Source organism: Callorhinus ursinus, unplaced genomic scaffold (genome assembly GCF_003265705.2).
Source record: "Callorhinus ursinus isolate GAN/ISIS: 27379988/994484 unplaced genomic scaffold, GSC_fseal_2.0 scaffold6, whole genome shotgun sequence".
In the NCBI taxonomy this organism is placed as follows: Eukaryota; Metazoa; Chordata; class Mammalia; order Carnivora; family Otariidae; genus Callorhinus; species Callorhinus ursinus.
Window position 1 is genome coordinate 22,352,722 of NW_027397068.1, and position 19,327 is coordinate 22,372,048.

A 19,327-nucleotide genomic window follows, 5' to 3' on the forward strand; every position below is an offset into this window, starting at 1 on the left:
CTCCAACAATCCTTGCTGTAAGGAAACTGTGGAGGCCCAATTTCATTATTTTGTACACTTTTCTGTAGCTCACTACAAGGAGCACTTATTTATTCTCTGAAAGCCCAGTGTGTTTATGAAAATAAAAGGAATGTAGAAACAGCTTCCTATCGTATATGGGAATAGATGCCTTTATTATTTTAAAATATTATAATTATTTCTTTCAATATATTGGAGTTTAAGTTCATCCTGACAGATGGTTATAACATGATGAGTGAAAAGCATTAGTAATTTAACATATTTAAGCTACCGTGGAAAATTAGCAACTTTGTGAAAATTGAAAAACTCATTTCCTGATGCGATTTAGGCAAAGCTGCAAGGACTTTCATTAAATAATAGAAAACAAATTAGAGGGATAGAAACAGAACTCAGAGGCAGTAAACACAATCACATTAAAAGTTGATTTTCAAAATGTTAACTATTTAACGACTAAAGTCTTTGAACTGTACTTTATAGTTTTATAACCAGGAAAACATGTTTCTTGATTATCACCTAAATAATTTGAAATAGATATTATTATTATTACTATTTAGAATCTGACCAAGGTATTTAGCAAGTAATAACTGATATTAAGTGTCTTTTTAAGTTTAGATTAAAAATAATTGTAAGATCCCATAGCATAATAATTCAGGTACTGAATGTACAATAGTTTCTTCAGTTTTTTAATTCTGTGCAGTTTTTTTCTTTCTCTATTATGGCAATAAATTCTGGTTTGCTAATCTAGAAGGACAAAGAAGTGAGTAGCAGAAAAAGCAGATGCTTTAATTGAGTCAAGAATGCTTTAAATGTTAATGTAATACTTACTCAGACAATTCTTAAGTGTAAAGTATTTGTTTTGTTTGATTTGGATACTGACTTCGTTCTTGAGACTTAGAACCAATTTTCCCCCCTTTTCTTCTGTTTCTCTCTACAGAAAGCTGACCTTGCAGTTGCCCCACTGGCTATTACCTACGTTCGAGAGAAGGTCATCGACTTTTCCAAGCCCTTTATGACACTTGGAATAAGTATTTTGTACCGCAAGCCCAATGGTACAAACCCAGGCGTCTTCTCCTTCCTGAATCCTCTCTCCCCTGATATCTGGATGTATATTCTGCTGGCTTACTTGGGTGTCAGTTGTGTGCTCTTTGTCATAGCCAGGTAACATGCTCACTTTTGTGATTTTTTTGGCAATTGTTACCTCCTTTTTCTAACTAATAATTGTCAAAAGTCACAATAATTTTACTTTTCCTTTTCTTTATCTCCCTTTGGGTACTGAAGAATAATGAACTTTGAAGAGTCACATAACTTATTAAAATATACTAGCTGCCATTTTGGGCAGAATGCATGCTGGTTGTGTCAGTAAGCTGTAAGTTTGGTAGAGTTTACTCTTTTTAATCAGCATTCTAAAAGCAGTCCAAATAATTCGGACATAAAAATTATTTCTTCATTTTGAAGATTTCTCTCGAGCCAGAGAGCACAATAATATATTTTACTAATTTGAACTAATAAATCAGTCATAAGAAAAAACCAAAGTGGTAAAATTTAAAAGGAGGCTTTTTTTAATGAGCCATTAAAAATAAGCATTTTAACTATAAAAAGACTACCATTATTTTCCACATAAAATTTCTCATTTTTTCACAAAATAAATATAATGTATAACTACAGATATTTTTTGCACTATCATCAAAATTAAATATTAAGTAAGAGGGTTATTTTTTCAATGATATTATATAGGTTCTTCTGATAAATTTACCACTAAGGATATTTATCATTTCTTGAACATATCCTGTTCTCAGTGAAGTCATGTATTTGTTCCTAGCAGTAAAAAAACGCTTAGTTCATTCCATTAAAAAGGGAATGAAATCACTTCGAGAAGTAACATAATATTTTTGATATAAGTATATTTTTATAGTTATACACCGATATTTTTTATATTTACGTATAAATGCCATGCAAATTTATAATTTTCTACCTAATTGGTTTAGTATTAACACATGAGTCCTTCAGATAAGTATCATTTGTGTTTGGCTGAAAATTTGTATTGGAACAATGTGTACATATAGCATTTGTAGCTGTATGGTAGATCATGTTAAAATTTTTATTTGAAGTTTAGAATTTTCCCCCCCAAAATGAGAATTTGGAGTATGAAGTTCACAAATTTTTAGCTCCAGCTTTTTCCATATCTGTGAATATAAAACAATCTTTTCATTTTTGAACATCTTTGCATCAGTTACATATTTTTTTATAGTGACCAATATAAGCCATCCTGTTTTATATGTCTTCAGATAAACAAGTTCAAGGATTACAGTTTAATTAATTCAATGGCTGGAGAACTCTACAGCCTGCCCACAGGCAGACAGAAAAGTAAATACTCCAAAGTATAGAAAAAGCCTTTCTTCCTGTCTGCAGGTACACCTGCTCCTTCTTAATCAAATTAATGAAAGTTCCCAGGAAGGATAAAATCAAAACTTAAAGGTAAATGTCCTGAGACCATTCTGAGGCAATTTGTGTAGGCATCAATCAAGCTGAATTAAGTCTACTGTAGTTTCCAGGGGACCTTAAGTAGAGACTATTGAGTTACCTCAAATTTGTATTAGGAATTTCAGATATTACTAATTTTCTGAGCCCAAATCTTCTGAGATTACATTCAAAAGCAAATACTGAGACATCTGAATTCTTTCCCAGCTTAAAAGTACATTTGCAGTTAGAGGCATGTGGTTTGGCTATGCACTCATTTAATTTTCAAAATATTTATTTAACTCTCAGTTTGATAAACCATCAAAAAAATAATAATATAACATCTGTATAATTATTGTAACCCGTACTAATTTTACACAGAATAAATACATTCATGTCATTCTTAATGAGAATATGACATTAATTCGTGTGCCATTTATTAGTGTCATTAAATTCTAGAATATTACTGTTATATTTTATTAGTAGTTATTAAATGAATAGATTTGAAAGTGATTCTATTTCAGCATCTTATTCAACAATGTGAAAACAGTCTCATACAGTTTCAAAAATTAAGTATAATATCTTCATTTATGAACAAATGATCAGATGCTAAATAATAAACAATGTTAGATATCCTATATTAAATAATAAATAATATTAGATATCTTGGTAAATAATACACAATATGAAAACAAATCATTTGCAGATTATCTCTGAAATATTTTGTTCAATTCTCAATATTAAAATAATCTTGTATAAATATTGCTAAATTTAAAAACCACACACTAAAAACTCAGGTTAAAAGAAAATTTCTTGAATAGAGTCCATTTAACTTCTAAATTGAACCTCCAAAGCTAAATAAATTTATAAAATTAAAATCTACTTTACTTCGATAAAAAAATACACTCTGATATGTTATTGAACTCTTATTACCATGAAAGAAGTTCATGACGTGCAAATGCAGACAAAATGTCCAAGTTTCAACTGCAGAACTTAATTACCTTCCTAATTTAAGTGGCATTATGATTATTTGTTATCAATTCAAAATAAATGTAGTATTTTGATTTTTAACCTATGAATGAGGACTACATTTTATGTCATATAGAGATCACTGATGAACTTATTAACATTATTATTAATGTCAAAATAAATATAGCATTTTCTTTATCTGAATGTATATTTTTGTCTTTATCTCCATAATGATTACAGAAAAAAGGCAAATTACATTAAAAAAATTCTGAGATATGTGTTTCATTCTCACTGAAAATCACAAAGTTCTAAAACAATACCATGCCAACAAAATTTTATAATAAGTTAAGTCCTGATCATAATTGTTGGAATTTATGTTTTCTAAAATTAAATTTAAAAGCAGATTGTTATTGTGATGCCTTTTAAAAATTTCCCTTCACCCTTATTACATAAAAAAAATTACCTAACAAATCCTTAACAAATGTTCTAAGTTTTTTTTTTTAACCAGTATTGAGAGATATGTGGTCTTATTTGTTTTGGTATGGTTTTATAACCTATGGTTTCTTACAAACAGTTGCATTATTGTTTATAGCATAATGACATAATCAGCATGCTTATCCGAATTAATGGAGAACTCATACTTGACAGTAAAGATGAGCCTGAGGTTCGGCATTCTGGACATGGAATGGCCTTATCACAGATATCCTAACCATAGCTCTTAGCTGACGGAGAAGTAGGAAGAAATCTTGTACATGACAAACTTGCACTTAATCATATTTGTCCCTAAACCTTTTCCCTCTCTCTTTCTATTATATTTTCCTTTCATCTAGGTATATTAGTACAGAGATAGCAGTTAGTCATATAAAGAGTCTGGTTAGGAAATCCACCCTTTATACTCAGAAGGAGAGGTATTTTTCACCTTGCTTCAAATATTTCCTTTATTAAACAACAGATAAACTGATGCAGTAGACACTATTTTATAAAATGAGTCAATTTAAATGCCCATAATGTTAGAGCTTTTTTTTTTTCTTCTTTTAAGAAGACCAGAGCTATTTTGAAATTCAGCATGTAAATCTTGGTCTACAGTTCTTTGGAGTTTGGTATAGAGGTGAATAACTGAGGACCAAACTTAAAAGAAGAGCATAATGCTGTACATATTTCCCTCCAACAGGATTGATGGAACCTTAGTAATAATTCACTAAGCTTATAATAATATTGCATATTTTATTCTGAGATTGACATTTTAAAATTAAATACAAATAAACTGGAAAAAAAGTAATATTGTACCAGTTTTTTTTTTAGTAAGAATATTACTACACGGAAATTTCTTAGGCTACTTAAATGAGCAAGTGAATATGATCAAATGTAGGAAAAAAGGAAAAGAAGGCAAGCGATATTGACTAACCTGGCTTTCTTAGTAAAAATAACAAATCAAAGAATATTCAATGTGTTAAGTACGTAACATTAGTTTTTCCAAGTTAAAAAGAATATAGGAGTTTCTTGTATGTTGTGGGGTTGAATTACTTTGCATGGTTTTTTAGAATATTAGAATATCATCTATTGTATTATTGGATTAGAGAGCAGGAGATGGTCTACCTAGAATCTGCTCAAGGGTTTATTAATACAGTGACCACCAGGACTGTTTTGACATACATTTTGAGACTAACGTGGTTGGCGGTCACAAGATGACAAGGCTATTGTCTTACTGAAAGTTCTACTGATAAAAATATTCTGTGTTTCTCTTGGTACTCAGAGGTAAAGACGTTCTCAACATAGTGTTTTTGATGGTTTAACTGAGTGTAGAAAACCATGTCCAAAGTGCTTGCATCAACAGCTTTGATCTAGGCTCCTGACTAACGTGCAATAGCTTTTATATTCTTGTCACAGTGATGGGTGACATTTAATGTACAGTGAAGAGCAACAATGAATTATTATGCACTTGGAAATGGATAACTGTTTTGGTGGGATGTTCAATGTTAAGCTAATACGCTGCCTAAAAGACTGTTGTCACACTGAAATGAAATGCCAATTTTGTTGTGTGCCTTTGCCACCAACTTGCCCACCTCTTACTAAAAAACCATTTCAGTTTTACCTTTACATAATTTTAGATATATTTTACTTTTATTTTTAGCCATTTTTTTACTTAAGTAAATTACAGGAAACCCTATCTGTTATTACTCTTTCCATTTAGCGATTTTCCTAGAATTTAATGAAAATTTGGTTTGAAATAGTGTTTTGCTAGTGTGCCTTTCACACATATGAAAGTGATTATCAAAATTGATTATATTAACAAATACCTCAGTTATGGACCTACAAGTCACCATTGATTAAAACTAAATGCACTTTCAAACTACATTTCCTTAGGAAATGAGGTCACTCTACATTAATAGTTTTTTCCCACAAGTTTTACTTGGTAAATCTGTTAAAAAATAATTTACCTCTTTATTTGTAGTGGTTCCAATGATGTTCATGGTTGCAAAATAGACATGGAGTCACTAATCTAGAAAAAAAATTCCATTTGTATAATTAATAGAACCAAACTAATTGAAAGTAAGTTGAATTGGTGATTTCTTTTCAGCTTGTGGAGAATATTTTATCTAGATAATTGGGACTGGAGATTTTGACTAAAATTATCTGTATAGGATAAAGAACAGAATCTCAATCATGTGAAGAAAAAATAAACATATTCCCCCCTCTCAATTTTATAATTATGCTAGACATTTATAAGAATAAAAAATTTGAAAATAATTGAGTAAGAAAAAACAATTTAAAATTAAAGTGCTTTTTTTTGGTAGTCTGTAATCAAATGCTTATTGGCATTTTCTTTTAAAGATGAATTGATTGTGCTTGAATAACTTTTAGAAGTTTTGATCTCTTCCAAAAGTATTTTTTGACATAATTTTTTTTGATTGTTAGGGCAAAAGTAAATACAACAAAAGCAGAAGTTTGATAGCCCATTTTTATTTTTCAGACCCTGTGGATAAATTATTTGCCTCTTTGTTTTTCCTCGCCTCCATCGCCAAATTGAATTCAAAGACTTCTAGAGACGAAAAAAGCTGCCTCTCTGTATAGTTATTGCAAATGTGTCCACTCAGTAAATATCTTGGCCAATGAACTTCTGAGAACTATAATATGTTTCAATTTGGGAGTTCCACAGTTTCTAGCTCAGTAAATCACAGATACTAATTTTAATAAAATACAGCATATCGAGTCACATTAAGAAACTTGAGAATGCTAAAATCTTGAAGATGAATGTTCAGTATTTGCTACCAAAAAACACCTCTGTTTTTAGTGAATCCTTTACGGAATATATAATTCCGTTTTACACACACACACACACACACACACACACACACGTCCTGATGAGAAGCTTTAGTCTTGTAAGAAATTACTTTTTTTCTTTGGAAGATTTGGTAAAGCAGTGTAGTGTCATCAAGCAGTTGCCACCACGTCTCATATATTTTTTATTAGCTAATTCAGATTGAAAAGCTAGTAAGATAAAAACGATACTGTGAATGGCTGTTTCTCTTGCTCTGCTTTTTTCTTTCCTTTTTTTAGGGTTTTCTTTTTAACCATAAGAAAGAAATTCTTTGAGATGACACTTAAGAATCAACAAGATAAAGAGAACCAAGCATTTTTTATCAAGCGATACACTTATTCTTCCCTATTTTGCAGTCTCTAGATAGCTACTTCTCCCAAAGCGGCAGAGTACTGTGAATTCTTTGTAAGAAGCCATCTTCCCAAGTCGTTTTTTATGTGTTAATTCTCAAAACAAAACTGTGCTCCTGTATTTCTACAGTCCCCAGAAAAATAGTCCCCTCAGACTTTGGGGAGCTCAGTCACCGAAGAAAATTCTTTACAATCTGAAACTAGGGTTTATATATATATGTGTATATATACATACATATATATAAACATAAACACATATATAAACGTGTGTGTGTGTGTGTGTGTGTATGTCTTTGTACAATGATTGCGGGCATTCTGCTCAAAAAAAGGCAGTTGTCTTAAAACTTGTAGAGAAATAGGTCAAATTTTTTTAGTAAAAAAAAATTTTAATAATAAAAATTTAATAGTAAGCTTGACACCTAAATTAATAACATTTTTTTTAACCTGGATAAAGCTGTTCTTTTTCTGTAGATTCTTTGGTGTAAGAGTTCTGTCAGATGGATGTTTTCCTATATAGTTTTGTACTGGGCTAGTGGGTTATGTGAAAGAAATCATTGAAAGATAAAAGGAAGGGAACTAATACAAATTCCATGTCAACAGTGGCCGTATTTTATCTGAGAACCATGGAGACATTAATTTATTAGCTTCTTTTTTCAGTAACTGTGTGTTTTTACATTTTGATGTAAGGAATGAATAGGTATACATAACCACACCCCCTTGCTCCTAGCAAATGAGGTTAGAAATATTTTCCCTTTGTTTAATTCTAGCATTCTCCTTTTATATTCTAATTTATTATAGGGAAGAAGTTTCTTTAAAGAAAACAGATTTAGAAGAAAACAGGAAAGAAATTTGAATCACTTTGTTCCTTTGACTATCATGTTAAATTCACCTTTCGTGTTTCCTTCTACAATTTTAGGAAAAACAAGAGCTTGTCTACCTTTTTAATTAATATTTTTAAAAGAATCCCATATAAAATATTTGTACTACATGTCAGCAGTATGTTGTTTTGTATTAATTTGAAAGAATCACTTCAGTTAGCTGTACTTAAGAAATGTGTCTTTCTCTTTAGATTTGCAAATAAGAAAGCTTAAAAAATACTTCCATCACTTAGGCCCCCAAACAGAACCCATTAGCAAGCCACACATGAGCAGATTTGCCTCATAAACACATAAACCTATTTGCTTTCTAAACCAGTTCTCTAGGAATGCTCACTTTCTTCCCCCGAAAATTACTAGCTGCATATAGTCAAAGAATTGCACCACATTATGAGCTTTTCTAGAGACTCAAATGTTATTGATATTTTTTTGATTTTTTCATAATTCATGGGTGTGGGAAAAATATCATTAATATTAAATGAAAATGTATGGTTGTAATTTTTAGTAGTACTTTATGACTTATTTCTTCATGTTATGTAAAATAATTCACTCTATCCAAATAATTAATGAGTAGGAGGTATAGTGTCATCAACCAGTGTAACTTCATTCATTAGAGCATGTCACAGCACTTTAATTGCTATAATTTTTTACATTCCATTACATAATTACATCCTTCAAGTTAAATTGTTTTCATATCAATCCTGTTGGGTATATATACATATATATATTTTTTAGGAAAAATATCATCTGCCTCTCAAATTGCTATAGGAATTTCAATATGATATTTAAATAGCAAGTGGTTGATATCTATCTTGTATATAAATAGAATTAGCAAAACGACAACACAAACTATTCTATTGATTTTCATTACCTATAATTTTGAATATTTCTTGTGAACTCTTACATAAAGAGGAACACTATTAAAATGTGAAGTTATCTCTGTTAGAGATACTTTTAGAATTTTGTTTGGAAGCCTAGAAATTAACCTGACAAAAACCTTATTAATGAAGTAATTATACACATCGCACTTAAAACTATAGTAATTGTTTCTTTTTAGTCTAATGTACATTGGTTTGAAATATAATTTTAGTTTCAATACCTTATAAAATATGTAGAAGGTAATCCTCTCTGCCCCTCCCCAGCCTGGATATAACTTAGTTTCCTGCTATTCTTTATGAAAGATGTTTAACCTTTAATTAATTATTTTAAAATATTTCCCATTTTTATGTGCCCCTGTCTGATTACTCCTAAAATGATAAAATGAGGTGAATGAATTTACAATAGATTTTCCTATTAAATTAATGGATTTAATATTTGAAGCAAAGGTGAAATTATAGGTTTGAATGTTACTGGCATGATAAACTTTATAAACAGAATAGGGCTACAACTGTCATCTAAGTTGGTTCAGAATATGCACCTGAATATTATTTTAACATAATAAAATTAGGTAAGTGTTTCCCTGCTTCCCTTATTATTATTGGTACTGAGAAAGGGGGTGCTGGGAGGTGTGTTTCAATATGAGTTTAGCAATTCACTAGACTGACTGAAGATATGTTTTGGAATGGTATTACTAAAGTGAGATTACCAAAAAAAAAAAGAAAGAAAACAAAATAGTGAAAGTGTTGTAGAAGGAGATACAAAATCAATATTCACATTCAGGTAAATGTATGTTGATTTCAAATTTTTCATATCACTACAATTTTCAATTAAGGCTTCAAATTTTCTCAATCATGAAGATGTTAAAAATTATATTTAAAATATTCCTTCTGCCCCAAATTTTAAAACATTCGTGTTGATATTTCTTAATTCAGATATTTGAGTTGAAAACAAAATGGTGAATGCTTTCCAAACCTACTTCAGTTGTTTTAGATACTAAACTGCATATGAAGTACATACACTTAATTTTTAAATATTTTATTGGTATATTTGATTCAATAGAGTATAATTTCAGAAGATATTTAGTTGGAAGAAAAGAAAGCCCAAAAGTGATTAAACCTCATGAAACTTATTAAAATTAATTTTATAGTTAAAAGTTCAATGAGGAAAAAAAAACCTTATGTGCCTTGCATGTTCATGGTAACTGGTTTGATATTTTTTTATAATCCAGATATTTGCATATTAGCTAAATCAATTTAAACATCCAAGTGATGTTAGAAATTCAGATGCTACCTTTCCAATGCTAGCTTCAGGTTCTTATTGATAACATCATTTACTTATTGAGCATCCATTTTTCTAAAAGCATAGTCTGTTTCATTTTCCAGTATTAGAAACCACATAACCACCTGACTGACCTAAGGACAGTCTCCCTTGAGCTTTTTTAATACTGGACTTACTGCTCTAAAATGCTTGGCAAGTGTGTTGCAAACTAAACATTTGCTTCTGATATCTAAGTCTAAGAAATAATTCTTTTAAATGTAAAGTATGTTCCAACCAATTTAAAAATAAACTGTTTTTTAATGTTTGGTTCTTCACTTGCAAACAAATAGCTATATTGGTAAGAAATTATTGATAGGACAAACCTATGCTTTCTTATGCAATGTTGCTATGTGGGAGATTTTCCTTATTATTCCCAATTTAAAGCCACTCTTAATTTAATCTGGACAATTAGGTGTTTAAAACACTGTATTAGTAGCTATTTAATGAGATTATATAAAATCTACTGCATAGTTTAAAAAATAGGTTCCAGCTTTAAATGTAGAATTATGTATTTTTATTTTACCTTTGTAAAATTAAATCCGAATTTTATGGCAACAAAAATAATGCCTTTCCTTCAGGAGTCTTCAAATTATCAGTAGATGATTATAATAAAGAGTTTTTTATTCCATAAAAATACAAATCCTGGGTAGTTTAAAATTTGAATAAGTTTCAGTATACCATTATGACTTAATTTTATTTTAAAAAATCACTTAGGATAAAAATAGGTCATAAGGATCTGAAATCAGCCTATTGTTGAAGTTAACTTCCTATGTCAAATATAAATTTTAAATGGGAATTAAGAGGAAGTCTTACATTTTGAAAACACTTATTGTTTCTAGTTATACATCTGTAGCTGATAGTAATGTTTATTTTTCCTCAAGGTTATATTTTTAACAAAAATTATCACAATTTAAATTTGCCATTAATAAATTTACAAATCCGTGGAACTGATCATTGTTACCATCTCATTAAACCCTTTCAACCCATTTAGATCTATTAAATAATATGTTCAATAGCATATTATTGTAGCATTCATATACAGATAATCCTTGTATTTCATTCTGTGTAAATCTGGTGACTTTCTGGTACTAAAGCTACCAATTAAACAATGCTAAGGTTAATTAATGGGCAACATATGGCATGAAAACTTAATATAAATGGTGTATATTGTTCAGAAATGTGATGGTAATGGCTTAATAACCGCTATAGCAAGGAGAGACTCTGATTTGCAGCAATCAACAATTTTTGTGGTATAAATATTACCAATATAACAAGTATCAAGCTACCAATGGAGTCTTATTGAATCTGGAGTTGGAAAGATAGGTGCAAAGTGGGCTCTTAAAGCCATATGAGCTGGCTCCAGAATACTGCTAATATATAATATGTTCAAATGAAAGGATAAGCATATATCGTAAAAGTGAATAGCAGGTAGCCCAGTGGATGTGCTTAAACAGATATGCAGGATGTATCAGAAAAATATGTGGAAGGTAATGGCAAGGTTCTGGAGTCTTAAAGCAAAATTAGAGTTGGATTTTTATTAATACAATTAGAATCTTTGAGGTAATTATAAACTTAAAGTAAATACCAAATAATCCTTTCACTCATGAAAATAATTTGATATCTAAACAATTAGCATGACTTTTTTGAAGTTAACTGCATATTAATATTTCTAGGGAAAAGAAAATATACACTAAGAAAAACTTTAGCTAAGTGACAATCTCATGGAATGAGTCCTTGTGGATTCTGGTATTTTCTGAATTACTGAGATGTTATCATCAAATTTGAAATCTTCAACTCTTTACATGGAAAGTTTTTAACTATGAAATGGTTTTACTTGCGTGTAATTTTTAATCAAAAATACTGAAAGGAATAAAATTGTCCAAGATCATTCAGTAGTAATATTGTGTACATGAATTAATGTCCCCTGAAAGTTCAGTCATTGGTTCAGAGCCCACGTCAGTAGGAATAGGTTCACATGTAGGTAATAAACCTGACTAAATAGTTATTAAATACATAGGAGGCTAAAGGTAGGCAGGGCAAGACTGAAACCATGGCTGAAAGGTGATGTTAAGGAGCTTGGCACCTTCTGTCTGTGCGCTACACTGTTCCTAGACTGAGGCTTTTATCCTCAACACTGCAAATGGTCACTGCAATGCCAGGCATCCTATCTGTGTCTCAGGAAGGAAGAAGGTAGAAAGGAAAAGCAAAAGACAAAAGACAATGCCCTTCGGAAAGGAAAGTTTCTTCTTATCTACATCTTACTGGCTCGAATTATTTTATTTCCTAGCGGCAAAAGAGGATGCAGATAATGTTTCTTTTATCTAGGTATACTGCTGGCTCAATTCTTTGTAAGTAAGAACGATGTTATCAGATATGAATTAGCTGTGCCTGCCACAGGGTTTATTAAATTGTGAAGTAGTGTTTAGCCACGCATGAGATTCTCTCAAAGTTCTTATTTCAAATGTACATTTCTGAAGTTTTCTTTCTCCCTTTTCCTCATCTCTTATCAAGGTGCCTGTTTCTGAGTAGCCTATTTCCTTCCTGTTAGTTATTTTCAGCTGGCATTCTTTTTAAAACAAGTTAAAGATGCTTGTTTAAAAAACGTATGAAAAGTAAGTGTAGATATTTCATATGTTAGAGGTCTTTTGTACTTTCTTTCTGGTCAATTTTGTGCAGCCACCATTTCTAGAATATTGGCTATATTCTTGAGACATGAATTTACCAAATTAGTTTTGTGCAGGAAGCATGAATTGTTATCTAGTATCATCTTAAATGATGCTATCAAATTTTCAATCCCATAGAAAACACTTCTGGTTTATTTTTGATGTGGAATATCCAATACAACAATGTTTTCCCTAACTTTTATAAAGCAATGAAGAAGTTGGTGCAAAAAATGTTAAATGTAGTAGGCTCCATAATACTTCTGTAAGATAAATGTATGATAGCATATCATAGGGCAGTATTTACAAAACATCAGATGCTAAACTGTTTCTAGGGGGAAAAAATGAACCCAAGAGAGTTCTATGATTAAAGAAAGTCAGGAGATGGGCGCCTGGGTGGCTCAGATGGTTAAGCGTCTGCCTTCGGCTCAGGTCATGATCCCAGGGTCCTGGGATCGAGTCCCGCATCGGGCTCCCTGCTCCTTGGGAGCCTGCTTCTCCCTCTGCTTCTCTCTCTCTCCCTCTGTCTCTCATGAATAAATAAATAAAAATCTTAAAAAAAAATAAAGAAAGTCAGGAGAACAATGTACTAGATCCTCCTCTTGAAAATTCACTATTAGCAGATTAAAGGCTCTGAAAAGTCTTACAGTAAAGAAATTTGGGTATGTTTGTTTAACTCAGCATTTTCTACACATTTTTTGGCCATGGGACATTTTTTCCTCTTTATTTAAAAATAAAATAGTGAATGTGAAAAATTTTAATTCCGTTATGGAATTTCAAAAATTAACCTTCATTTATGGGGTGCCTGGGTGGCTCAGTTGGTTAAGCCACTGCCTTCAGCTCAGGTCATGATCCTGGAGTCCTGGGATCGAGTCCCACATCGAGCTCCCTGCTCGGCGGGGAGTCTGCCTCTCCCTCTGACCCTCTTCCCTCTCGTGCTTTCTCTCTCTCAAATAAATAAATAAAATCTTAAAAAATAATTAACCTTCATTTAAAAATGCCTGGTCTCAGGACAACTCATTATTACTTATTTGTGAATTTAGTTATAAAATCAAGATTTGCAATTGTCAGAAAGATGTTGAATATTTATTGAAAGCATTTATTGAAAGTTTTAAGAAAATTAGATATTTGGAAAAAACAAAGACCTTATTTTGGAATAATGATAAACCTAGCAATAAAGCTTTTCTCATACTGACAAATTATGATTTGAGAGCAAGCATATGGCTTCAATAAATTCCAGTTTTATTTGTAATTTTACCTTATTTGTTAAAGGAAGAAGTATTTTATAAAATGGTCGATACTTTATCTTGTATTTATTGTAAGGATGGAGTTAGTTATCTATTCTTCTATAAATGATCAGCACTCTAGGTAGATGAATTATGTAGATTTTAATCTTATACATATTTTGAAACTACATATTTTATGAGGTTGTAATCTTTTCTGTTAGAATCATATTTGTCTACCTTATGACCCACACTCTGTAAGCAGGGCTGAAGGAGGTCACTGTATTTTAAATCTCATTTACATATTGGACAACCTCAAATGATAGTTATTAATGTTCTAGTTCTATATAGAGTACAAGTAGCATTAAGTGCAAAAAACCAGAAAATAAGCATATTCAGCACACATGTAAGCCTAGAGTGTCTAAAACTCAACTATAATGATATTAAAATGGCCTGTTTGGGGACAACCAGCATTTTTATCTCCATGCTTCTAGTTTGCTCATTTTATGCAGGTTGGACAGGTAGCAATTTTGAATGGCTCATCTTAAAATGAATGCAATTATCAAAGGATTATATGGTCCATCTTGCGAGGCATTCACTCATTTTAATCTTTTGTTTGCAGCCTTCTAGCTCCTCTTATACATTCTCATTTGTAGTTAATGGAAAGTATTATAGCTTAGGTCTTAGCCTATTGCAAATAAAAAATGTTGTTAGATAAAAGCTTCATAAATGGCAGCTACTCTTTCTCAAATTTAGACCAAGTGTTGCTTATTCCTTCCTTAGAATCAATGAAGGTATCTTATTTATGTCTTTGTAATCATAGGATAATATGCACCCAGAGTGTTGTCAATGATCATGGCTTATAACAAAATTGAGATTATATAAATTCTGTTTGGATCCTAAATGATAATACACCATGATTTTTGTTGTTGTTGTTAGTTGTTTGAAATTTACTCCAGCTAGGTCTATCAGTTCTCTGTCTCCTTCTTTCCCTATCCGCCCATTAGTGTATCACTATTAGCTATATAAATCGCAATATGATAAATATGTTTCCTTATGTGTTTCCCATTCATAAAACCTAATATATATTTGAGATAACCTGCTAAGGAACTATACTTAAGCTATTTCAGGAATATAAAAGTAGAATTTTTATTTTTCAAGTTTGATTAAGTGAAAAAGTATTACATAAGACAGTTACTTATGTGGATGAACATTCTGGATGATAAAAAAGATTTTTAATACAAAATACAGCAGCTGGAGACAACTGGATCTCCTTGATTCAAATATGAAAACCTATTCAGAAATTCCATTGTACAATAAAATATACAGAAAATATTATTTCAAAAATCCAATTTGTTAGAGTAGCTACATTTTTTTCTTTTTGTTTTTAAATAGGGTATTTTAAGGGAGTTTTGTGTGAAAGGATTTCCTACAGATGCTTTAGCTTTTGAATTTTACTTGGAAAGCAAGATCCTGTGTATGTTTGTGTGTCTTTTTTAAACCCTAGGGTTAAGAACATAAACTCCAGAGACTTAAATCCATCCCCAAATTTTTGAGCACCCACTATTTCTAGAATATTGACTAGGCAATGTGAAGAAATGCAGACTTAATGTGTGTTCAGTCTATATGGAAGGATTTAAAATTTTACATTGCAAAAGGACAAACATACATGGGAAAGTACCAGATAATAAGAAATTAGTCCATCCAGAGACAGTAGTCTAACAGGCATGAAAGGTGAGGCAGCATTCCCAAAACGCACAAAATCTGCACTGTAGTTTCAAGAAGTTAGAAAAGAATTACTGGTGTTTCAGTGTTAAGCATTGCCTATAGAGGATGTTGTCCAGTTGATATGATTGTAATGTATCGAAAGGCCATATGCTCAACTACAACAAACAGCAACTTTATTTGCAGTCTGACTCTATGAACCACCTGTTACCTACCTGAGATTTGATTTACTGACCTAATAAATATTAGTGACTGTTAGTCCTCACTAGTAGGTTGTAGCATAGCAAACAAGAACACATTGCTTTTGATTGTTATTTTTCCCTTGTTTGTTGTTCTAAAAACCAAGCATTTGTATACTCATCAAGTTATGAGCAATGGCACAAAGCATCATGAACAAAACAATAAAATGACTATCTTAAAACACTTGCTAAGAGATTGACAGAGATTTGCAGTATAAAGGAAATGTAGTAACAATACAAAAATATTAAGAAATTTAATTCAGATATATATGTAAATAAGACATTGAGACACATGTATGTTATTTTACAGTACAAAGTCATAAATTCTTGAAGCACTTTCAAATAAAATGAATTAGATTAGTGGAATGACAGGAATTGTCTGTGTCATTTAAATGTATGATGACATTTAGGAAAACTGATTTATATGTTTAATAACAATAAAAATACAGACACTATTTTAAATATTATAGAAGGTTATTACCTTCTATAATATTCTAGGTCTGTGACTGGTAAACAAAATTTTAACATATAATCAATAGAACTTCATGCCAATAAATGAAGACATTGAAGTCTAAAGAAACAAAGCAACCTGACAAAGGTCCTGTAGTTAATCATAGTTAATCATAGAACTGGAGCCAGAGTGTTAACAGCATGTAGGACACCATAGAATCAGGGCAAAATTGAGGCACCTGTAAACAGAATTCCACTTTCACAATTATAATTAAAGTTCAAAGTTTAAAGTTTCAAACCTGCAAGACTTGAAGAAGTGGTATAGCTAACAATTTGTTTTGCAATTTTTAATAGAAATCTGTTTCTTGAAAATTAATATTTTAGGTATTGGGTTATTACATTTTCGTCACTTTTTTCTTTCCCTACCGGTTAACAAGTTTCTAATCTTTGACACATGACTGTGGCATAAATTCAGAGTTCTATCAGTTACATAGCATTAGGCTATAGATTACATTTTAGCTTGTTACTTAGTCCTTCATTTATTTTTGAGGCCATTAAATACATCCTAATGAAATGTGCATCTTTTATTGTGCTCAGGGCCATTGGAATTTTCTTTTCCTCCTCTCCCCACCTTCTTCTGCCTTGTTTGTCTTCCGTTTAATATAAAGTACACGATTCTGAATTTCTGCCATCTTTCTTCCCTTCCTGACTCTCAATCATTGATTGGTCAGAGCTTTTCAGCACCATTTGACTACTTTTTCTTAGTCTTTTATTGTTTGGTCCAAAGTGTTGCTTGGTACAGATCTAATTTAAATTCCTCAGACAATTTAATTTATTACATTGTCTTTGGTTATTTTAAAATATCAATAAAATATAGGCAGTGAGGCTAGATTCATCAGGCAATCTTTGTGTCATCTTATTATGTGCAGCTTCCTTGCATGCCAATATTGATTACATTTACTCTTTATTATCTTTCATGTAGTTTTGAGGATGTGTGCATGCCCTATCTAATTGAAATGAGCTAAGATTTTGTTTCCACCTGTTTATTTATCCTTGATTATCATCTCTTTTCAGCACGTTTGAGTATGACTAAAAGTAAATATTGCTTAGTTATAACATGACACTTTTGTAAAGATTTCAGGAACTATAAGTCAATGTTACCTCAGGAGAGGTCAGGGGAGGAGCACAAGAGAAATAGATAATAGGATTTCGTAGAAATAACAAATAATTATATAACAAGTGTAGAATAATTTACTAAATTCACTATTATTCAACTAATACATTTGCATAATAGACTATATTTAACAAGTGAGAACATTCATTCAGGTAGAAGCATTCCTGTGAAAAGACAGAGCTAAGAGAAAAAGAATAGAAATGGAGACATAACGTTCCCAACATGTAGCAGATACAGATAATGAAGGTAAATAAAATAAAACAACCATACTAATAGCATTATAAAATTATTTTGAAATGATAAGATGATTATACATGATTCCCTTATTTTATACATAAGAAAATTGAGACACTGAATGGTTAACAGACTTGCTGGAAGTCATAGAGGGAGAGACATAACAAGACTAGTATTGGTCTCTCAAATATACTTTAGAAATTAAAGTGCTCTCTTAAAAAAAGAGACTATTAAGTAAGTATTTTTTAAATTACCAGTAAAACCAAATTCAAAGTTTAAAAGTTTATTAAATAACCACGAGGTGTTACACAGGGGATAAAACATCACTAAGAATCTTACTGAATCATTGGCTCTGTCATAAATGCAGAAGGGATTTTGATGTTAAATGAAAAATTCTATTAAAGTTCATCAGATGATAAACCAACTTTTTATAAAAGTTGATTATTGAGAAAATGTCCTGGAAATCCCTATAAAGAGAGACAGGAAGTAGTAATTTAAATGTTTTCAATACATGCTAAGATAGTTTCAGAATGAATGGAGAATTTTTGGGTGCTGAAGGAAGAAGATAATTTCTTTTATAAATAAGTTCATTTGGGATTTAGAAAAAAGGCTCCCACTGCTAGAAGTTGGAACAGCCTCTGTTTAGCGAAGCAGATAGGCAAGCTTGAGAAGAAAAAATATTTTGAGAAATTAAGGGACTGATAGCTCAGAGAAATGAACAGACACAGATGGACTTCTTGGCCTTCTTTCATGAGCACATTTCCTATTTTATTGGCTTGGGATAAGTAAATCTATTTAAAGAATCAAAATGCAGAAGAAAAATGCATCGTTTAGAAATGCATAAAATATGTTCTTTGCTTTGAAAAAAGTAAATATATACACATGTGTGTATACGTATATGTACATACACACACTATATATGAACTCCCATTGACCAGAAGTCAATTATTAATTACATAATAAGAAACAACTCAATTATATAAACATAATATAAAGAAGCAGTGACAGAAAAAAGGTATGATAAAATTGGAAATGTTTAGTTTTGAGAATACAAGCTAATATAAATGTTATAATGTACCTAAGTTCTTATTTAATTATTCTATCAATGCATATATTCTAAAAACTCTTGTTATATGCAGTTATAAAACTTGAGCATTAAACAAAATCACTTAAAGTTATCTTTAATATTTTGTAAAGAATAAGAAACAATTATCAGTGGTATATTTTTCTATAATAAAGAACAAAAGACAAAATCTACTTATATGTGCAATCTATAAAAAACCCCACCAAACTCCTAGGAAAAGAGATCAAGCTTGTGGTTACCAGAGGCAGAGGGTGGGGGATGGGGGAAAGAGAATTAGGGGAAAGTGATGGAAATGTACAGACTTCCTATTATAAGACGAATCAGTACTAGGTATGTTACATACAACATGATGAC

The 19,327-nt window shown here is 31.0% G+C and overlaps 1 protein-coding gene across 7 annotated transcripts in view; it reads left to right on the top strand.

The window, feature by feature from the left end:
- GRIK2 (glutamate ionotropic receptor kainate type subunit 2) overlaps positions 1-19,327 on the top strand; it is a 778,198-nt gene that overhangs the window by 606,246 nt on the left and 152,625 nt on the right. For 6 of the 7 annotated variants that reach the window (XM_073893710.1, XM_073893711.1, XM_073893709.1 and 3 more), the window contains one exon: positions 953-1,176. In XM_073893710.1, the coding sequence (XP_073749811.1) occupies positions 953-1,176 (224 nt within the window). The remainder of the gene's footprint in view (positions 1-952; positions 1,177-19,327) is intronic. The other variant, XM_073893714.1, reaches the window with a different exon arrangement.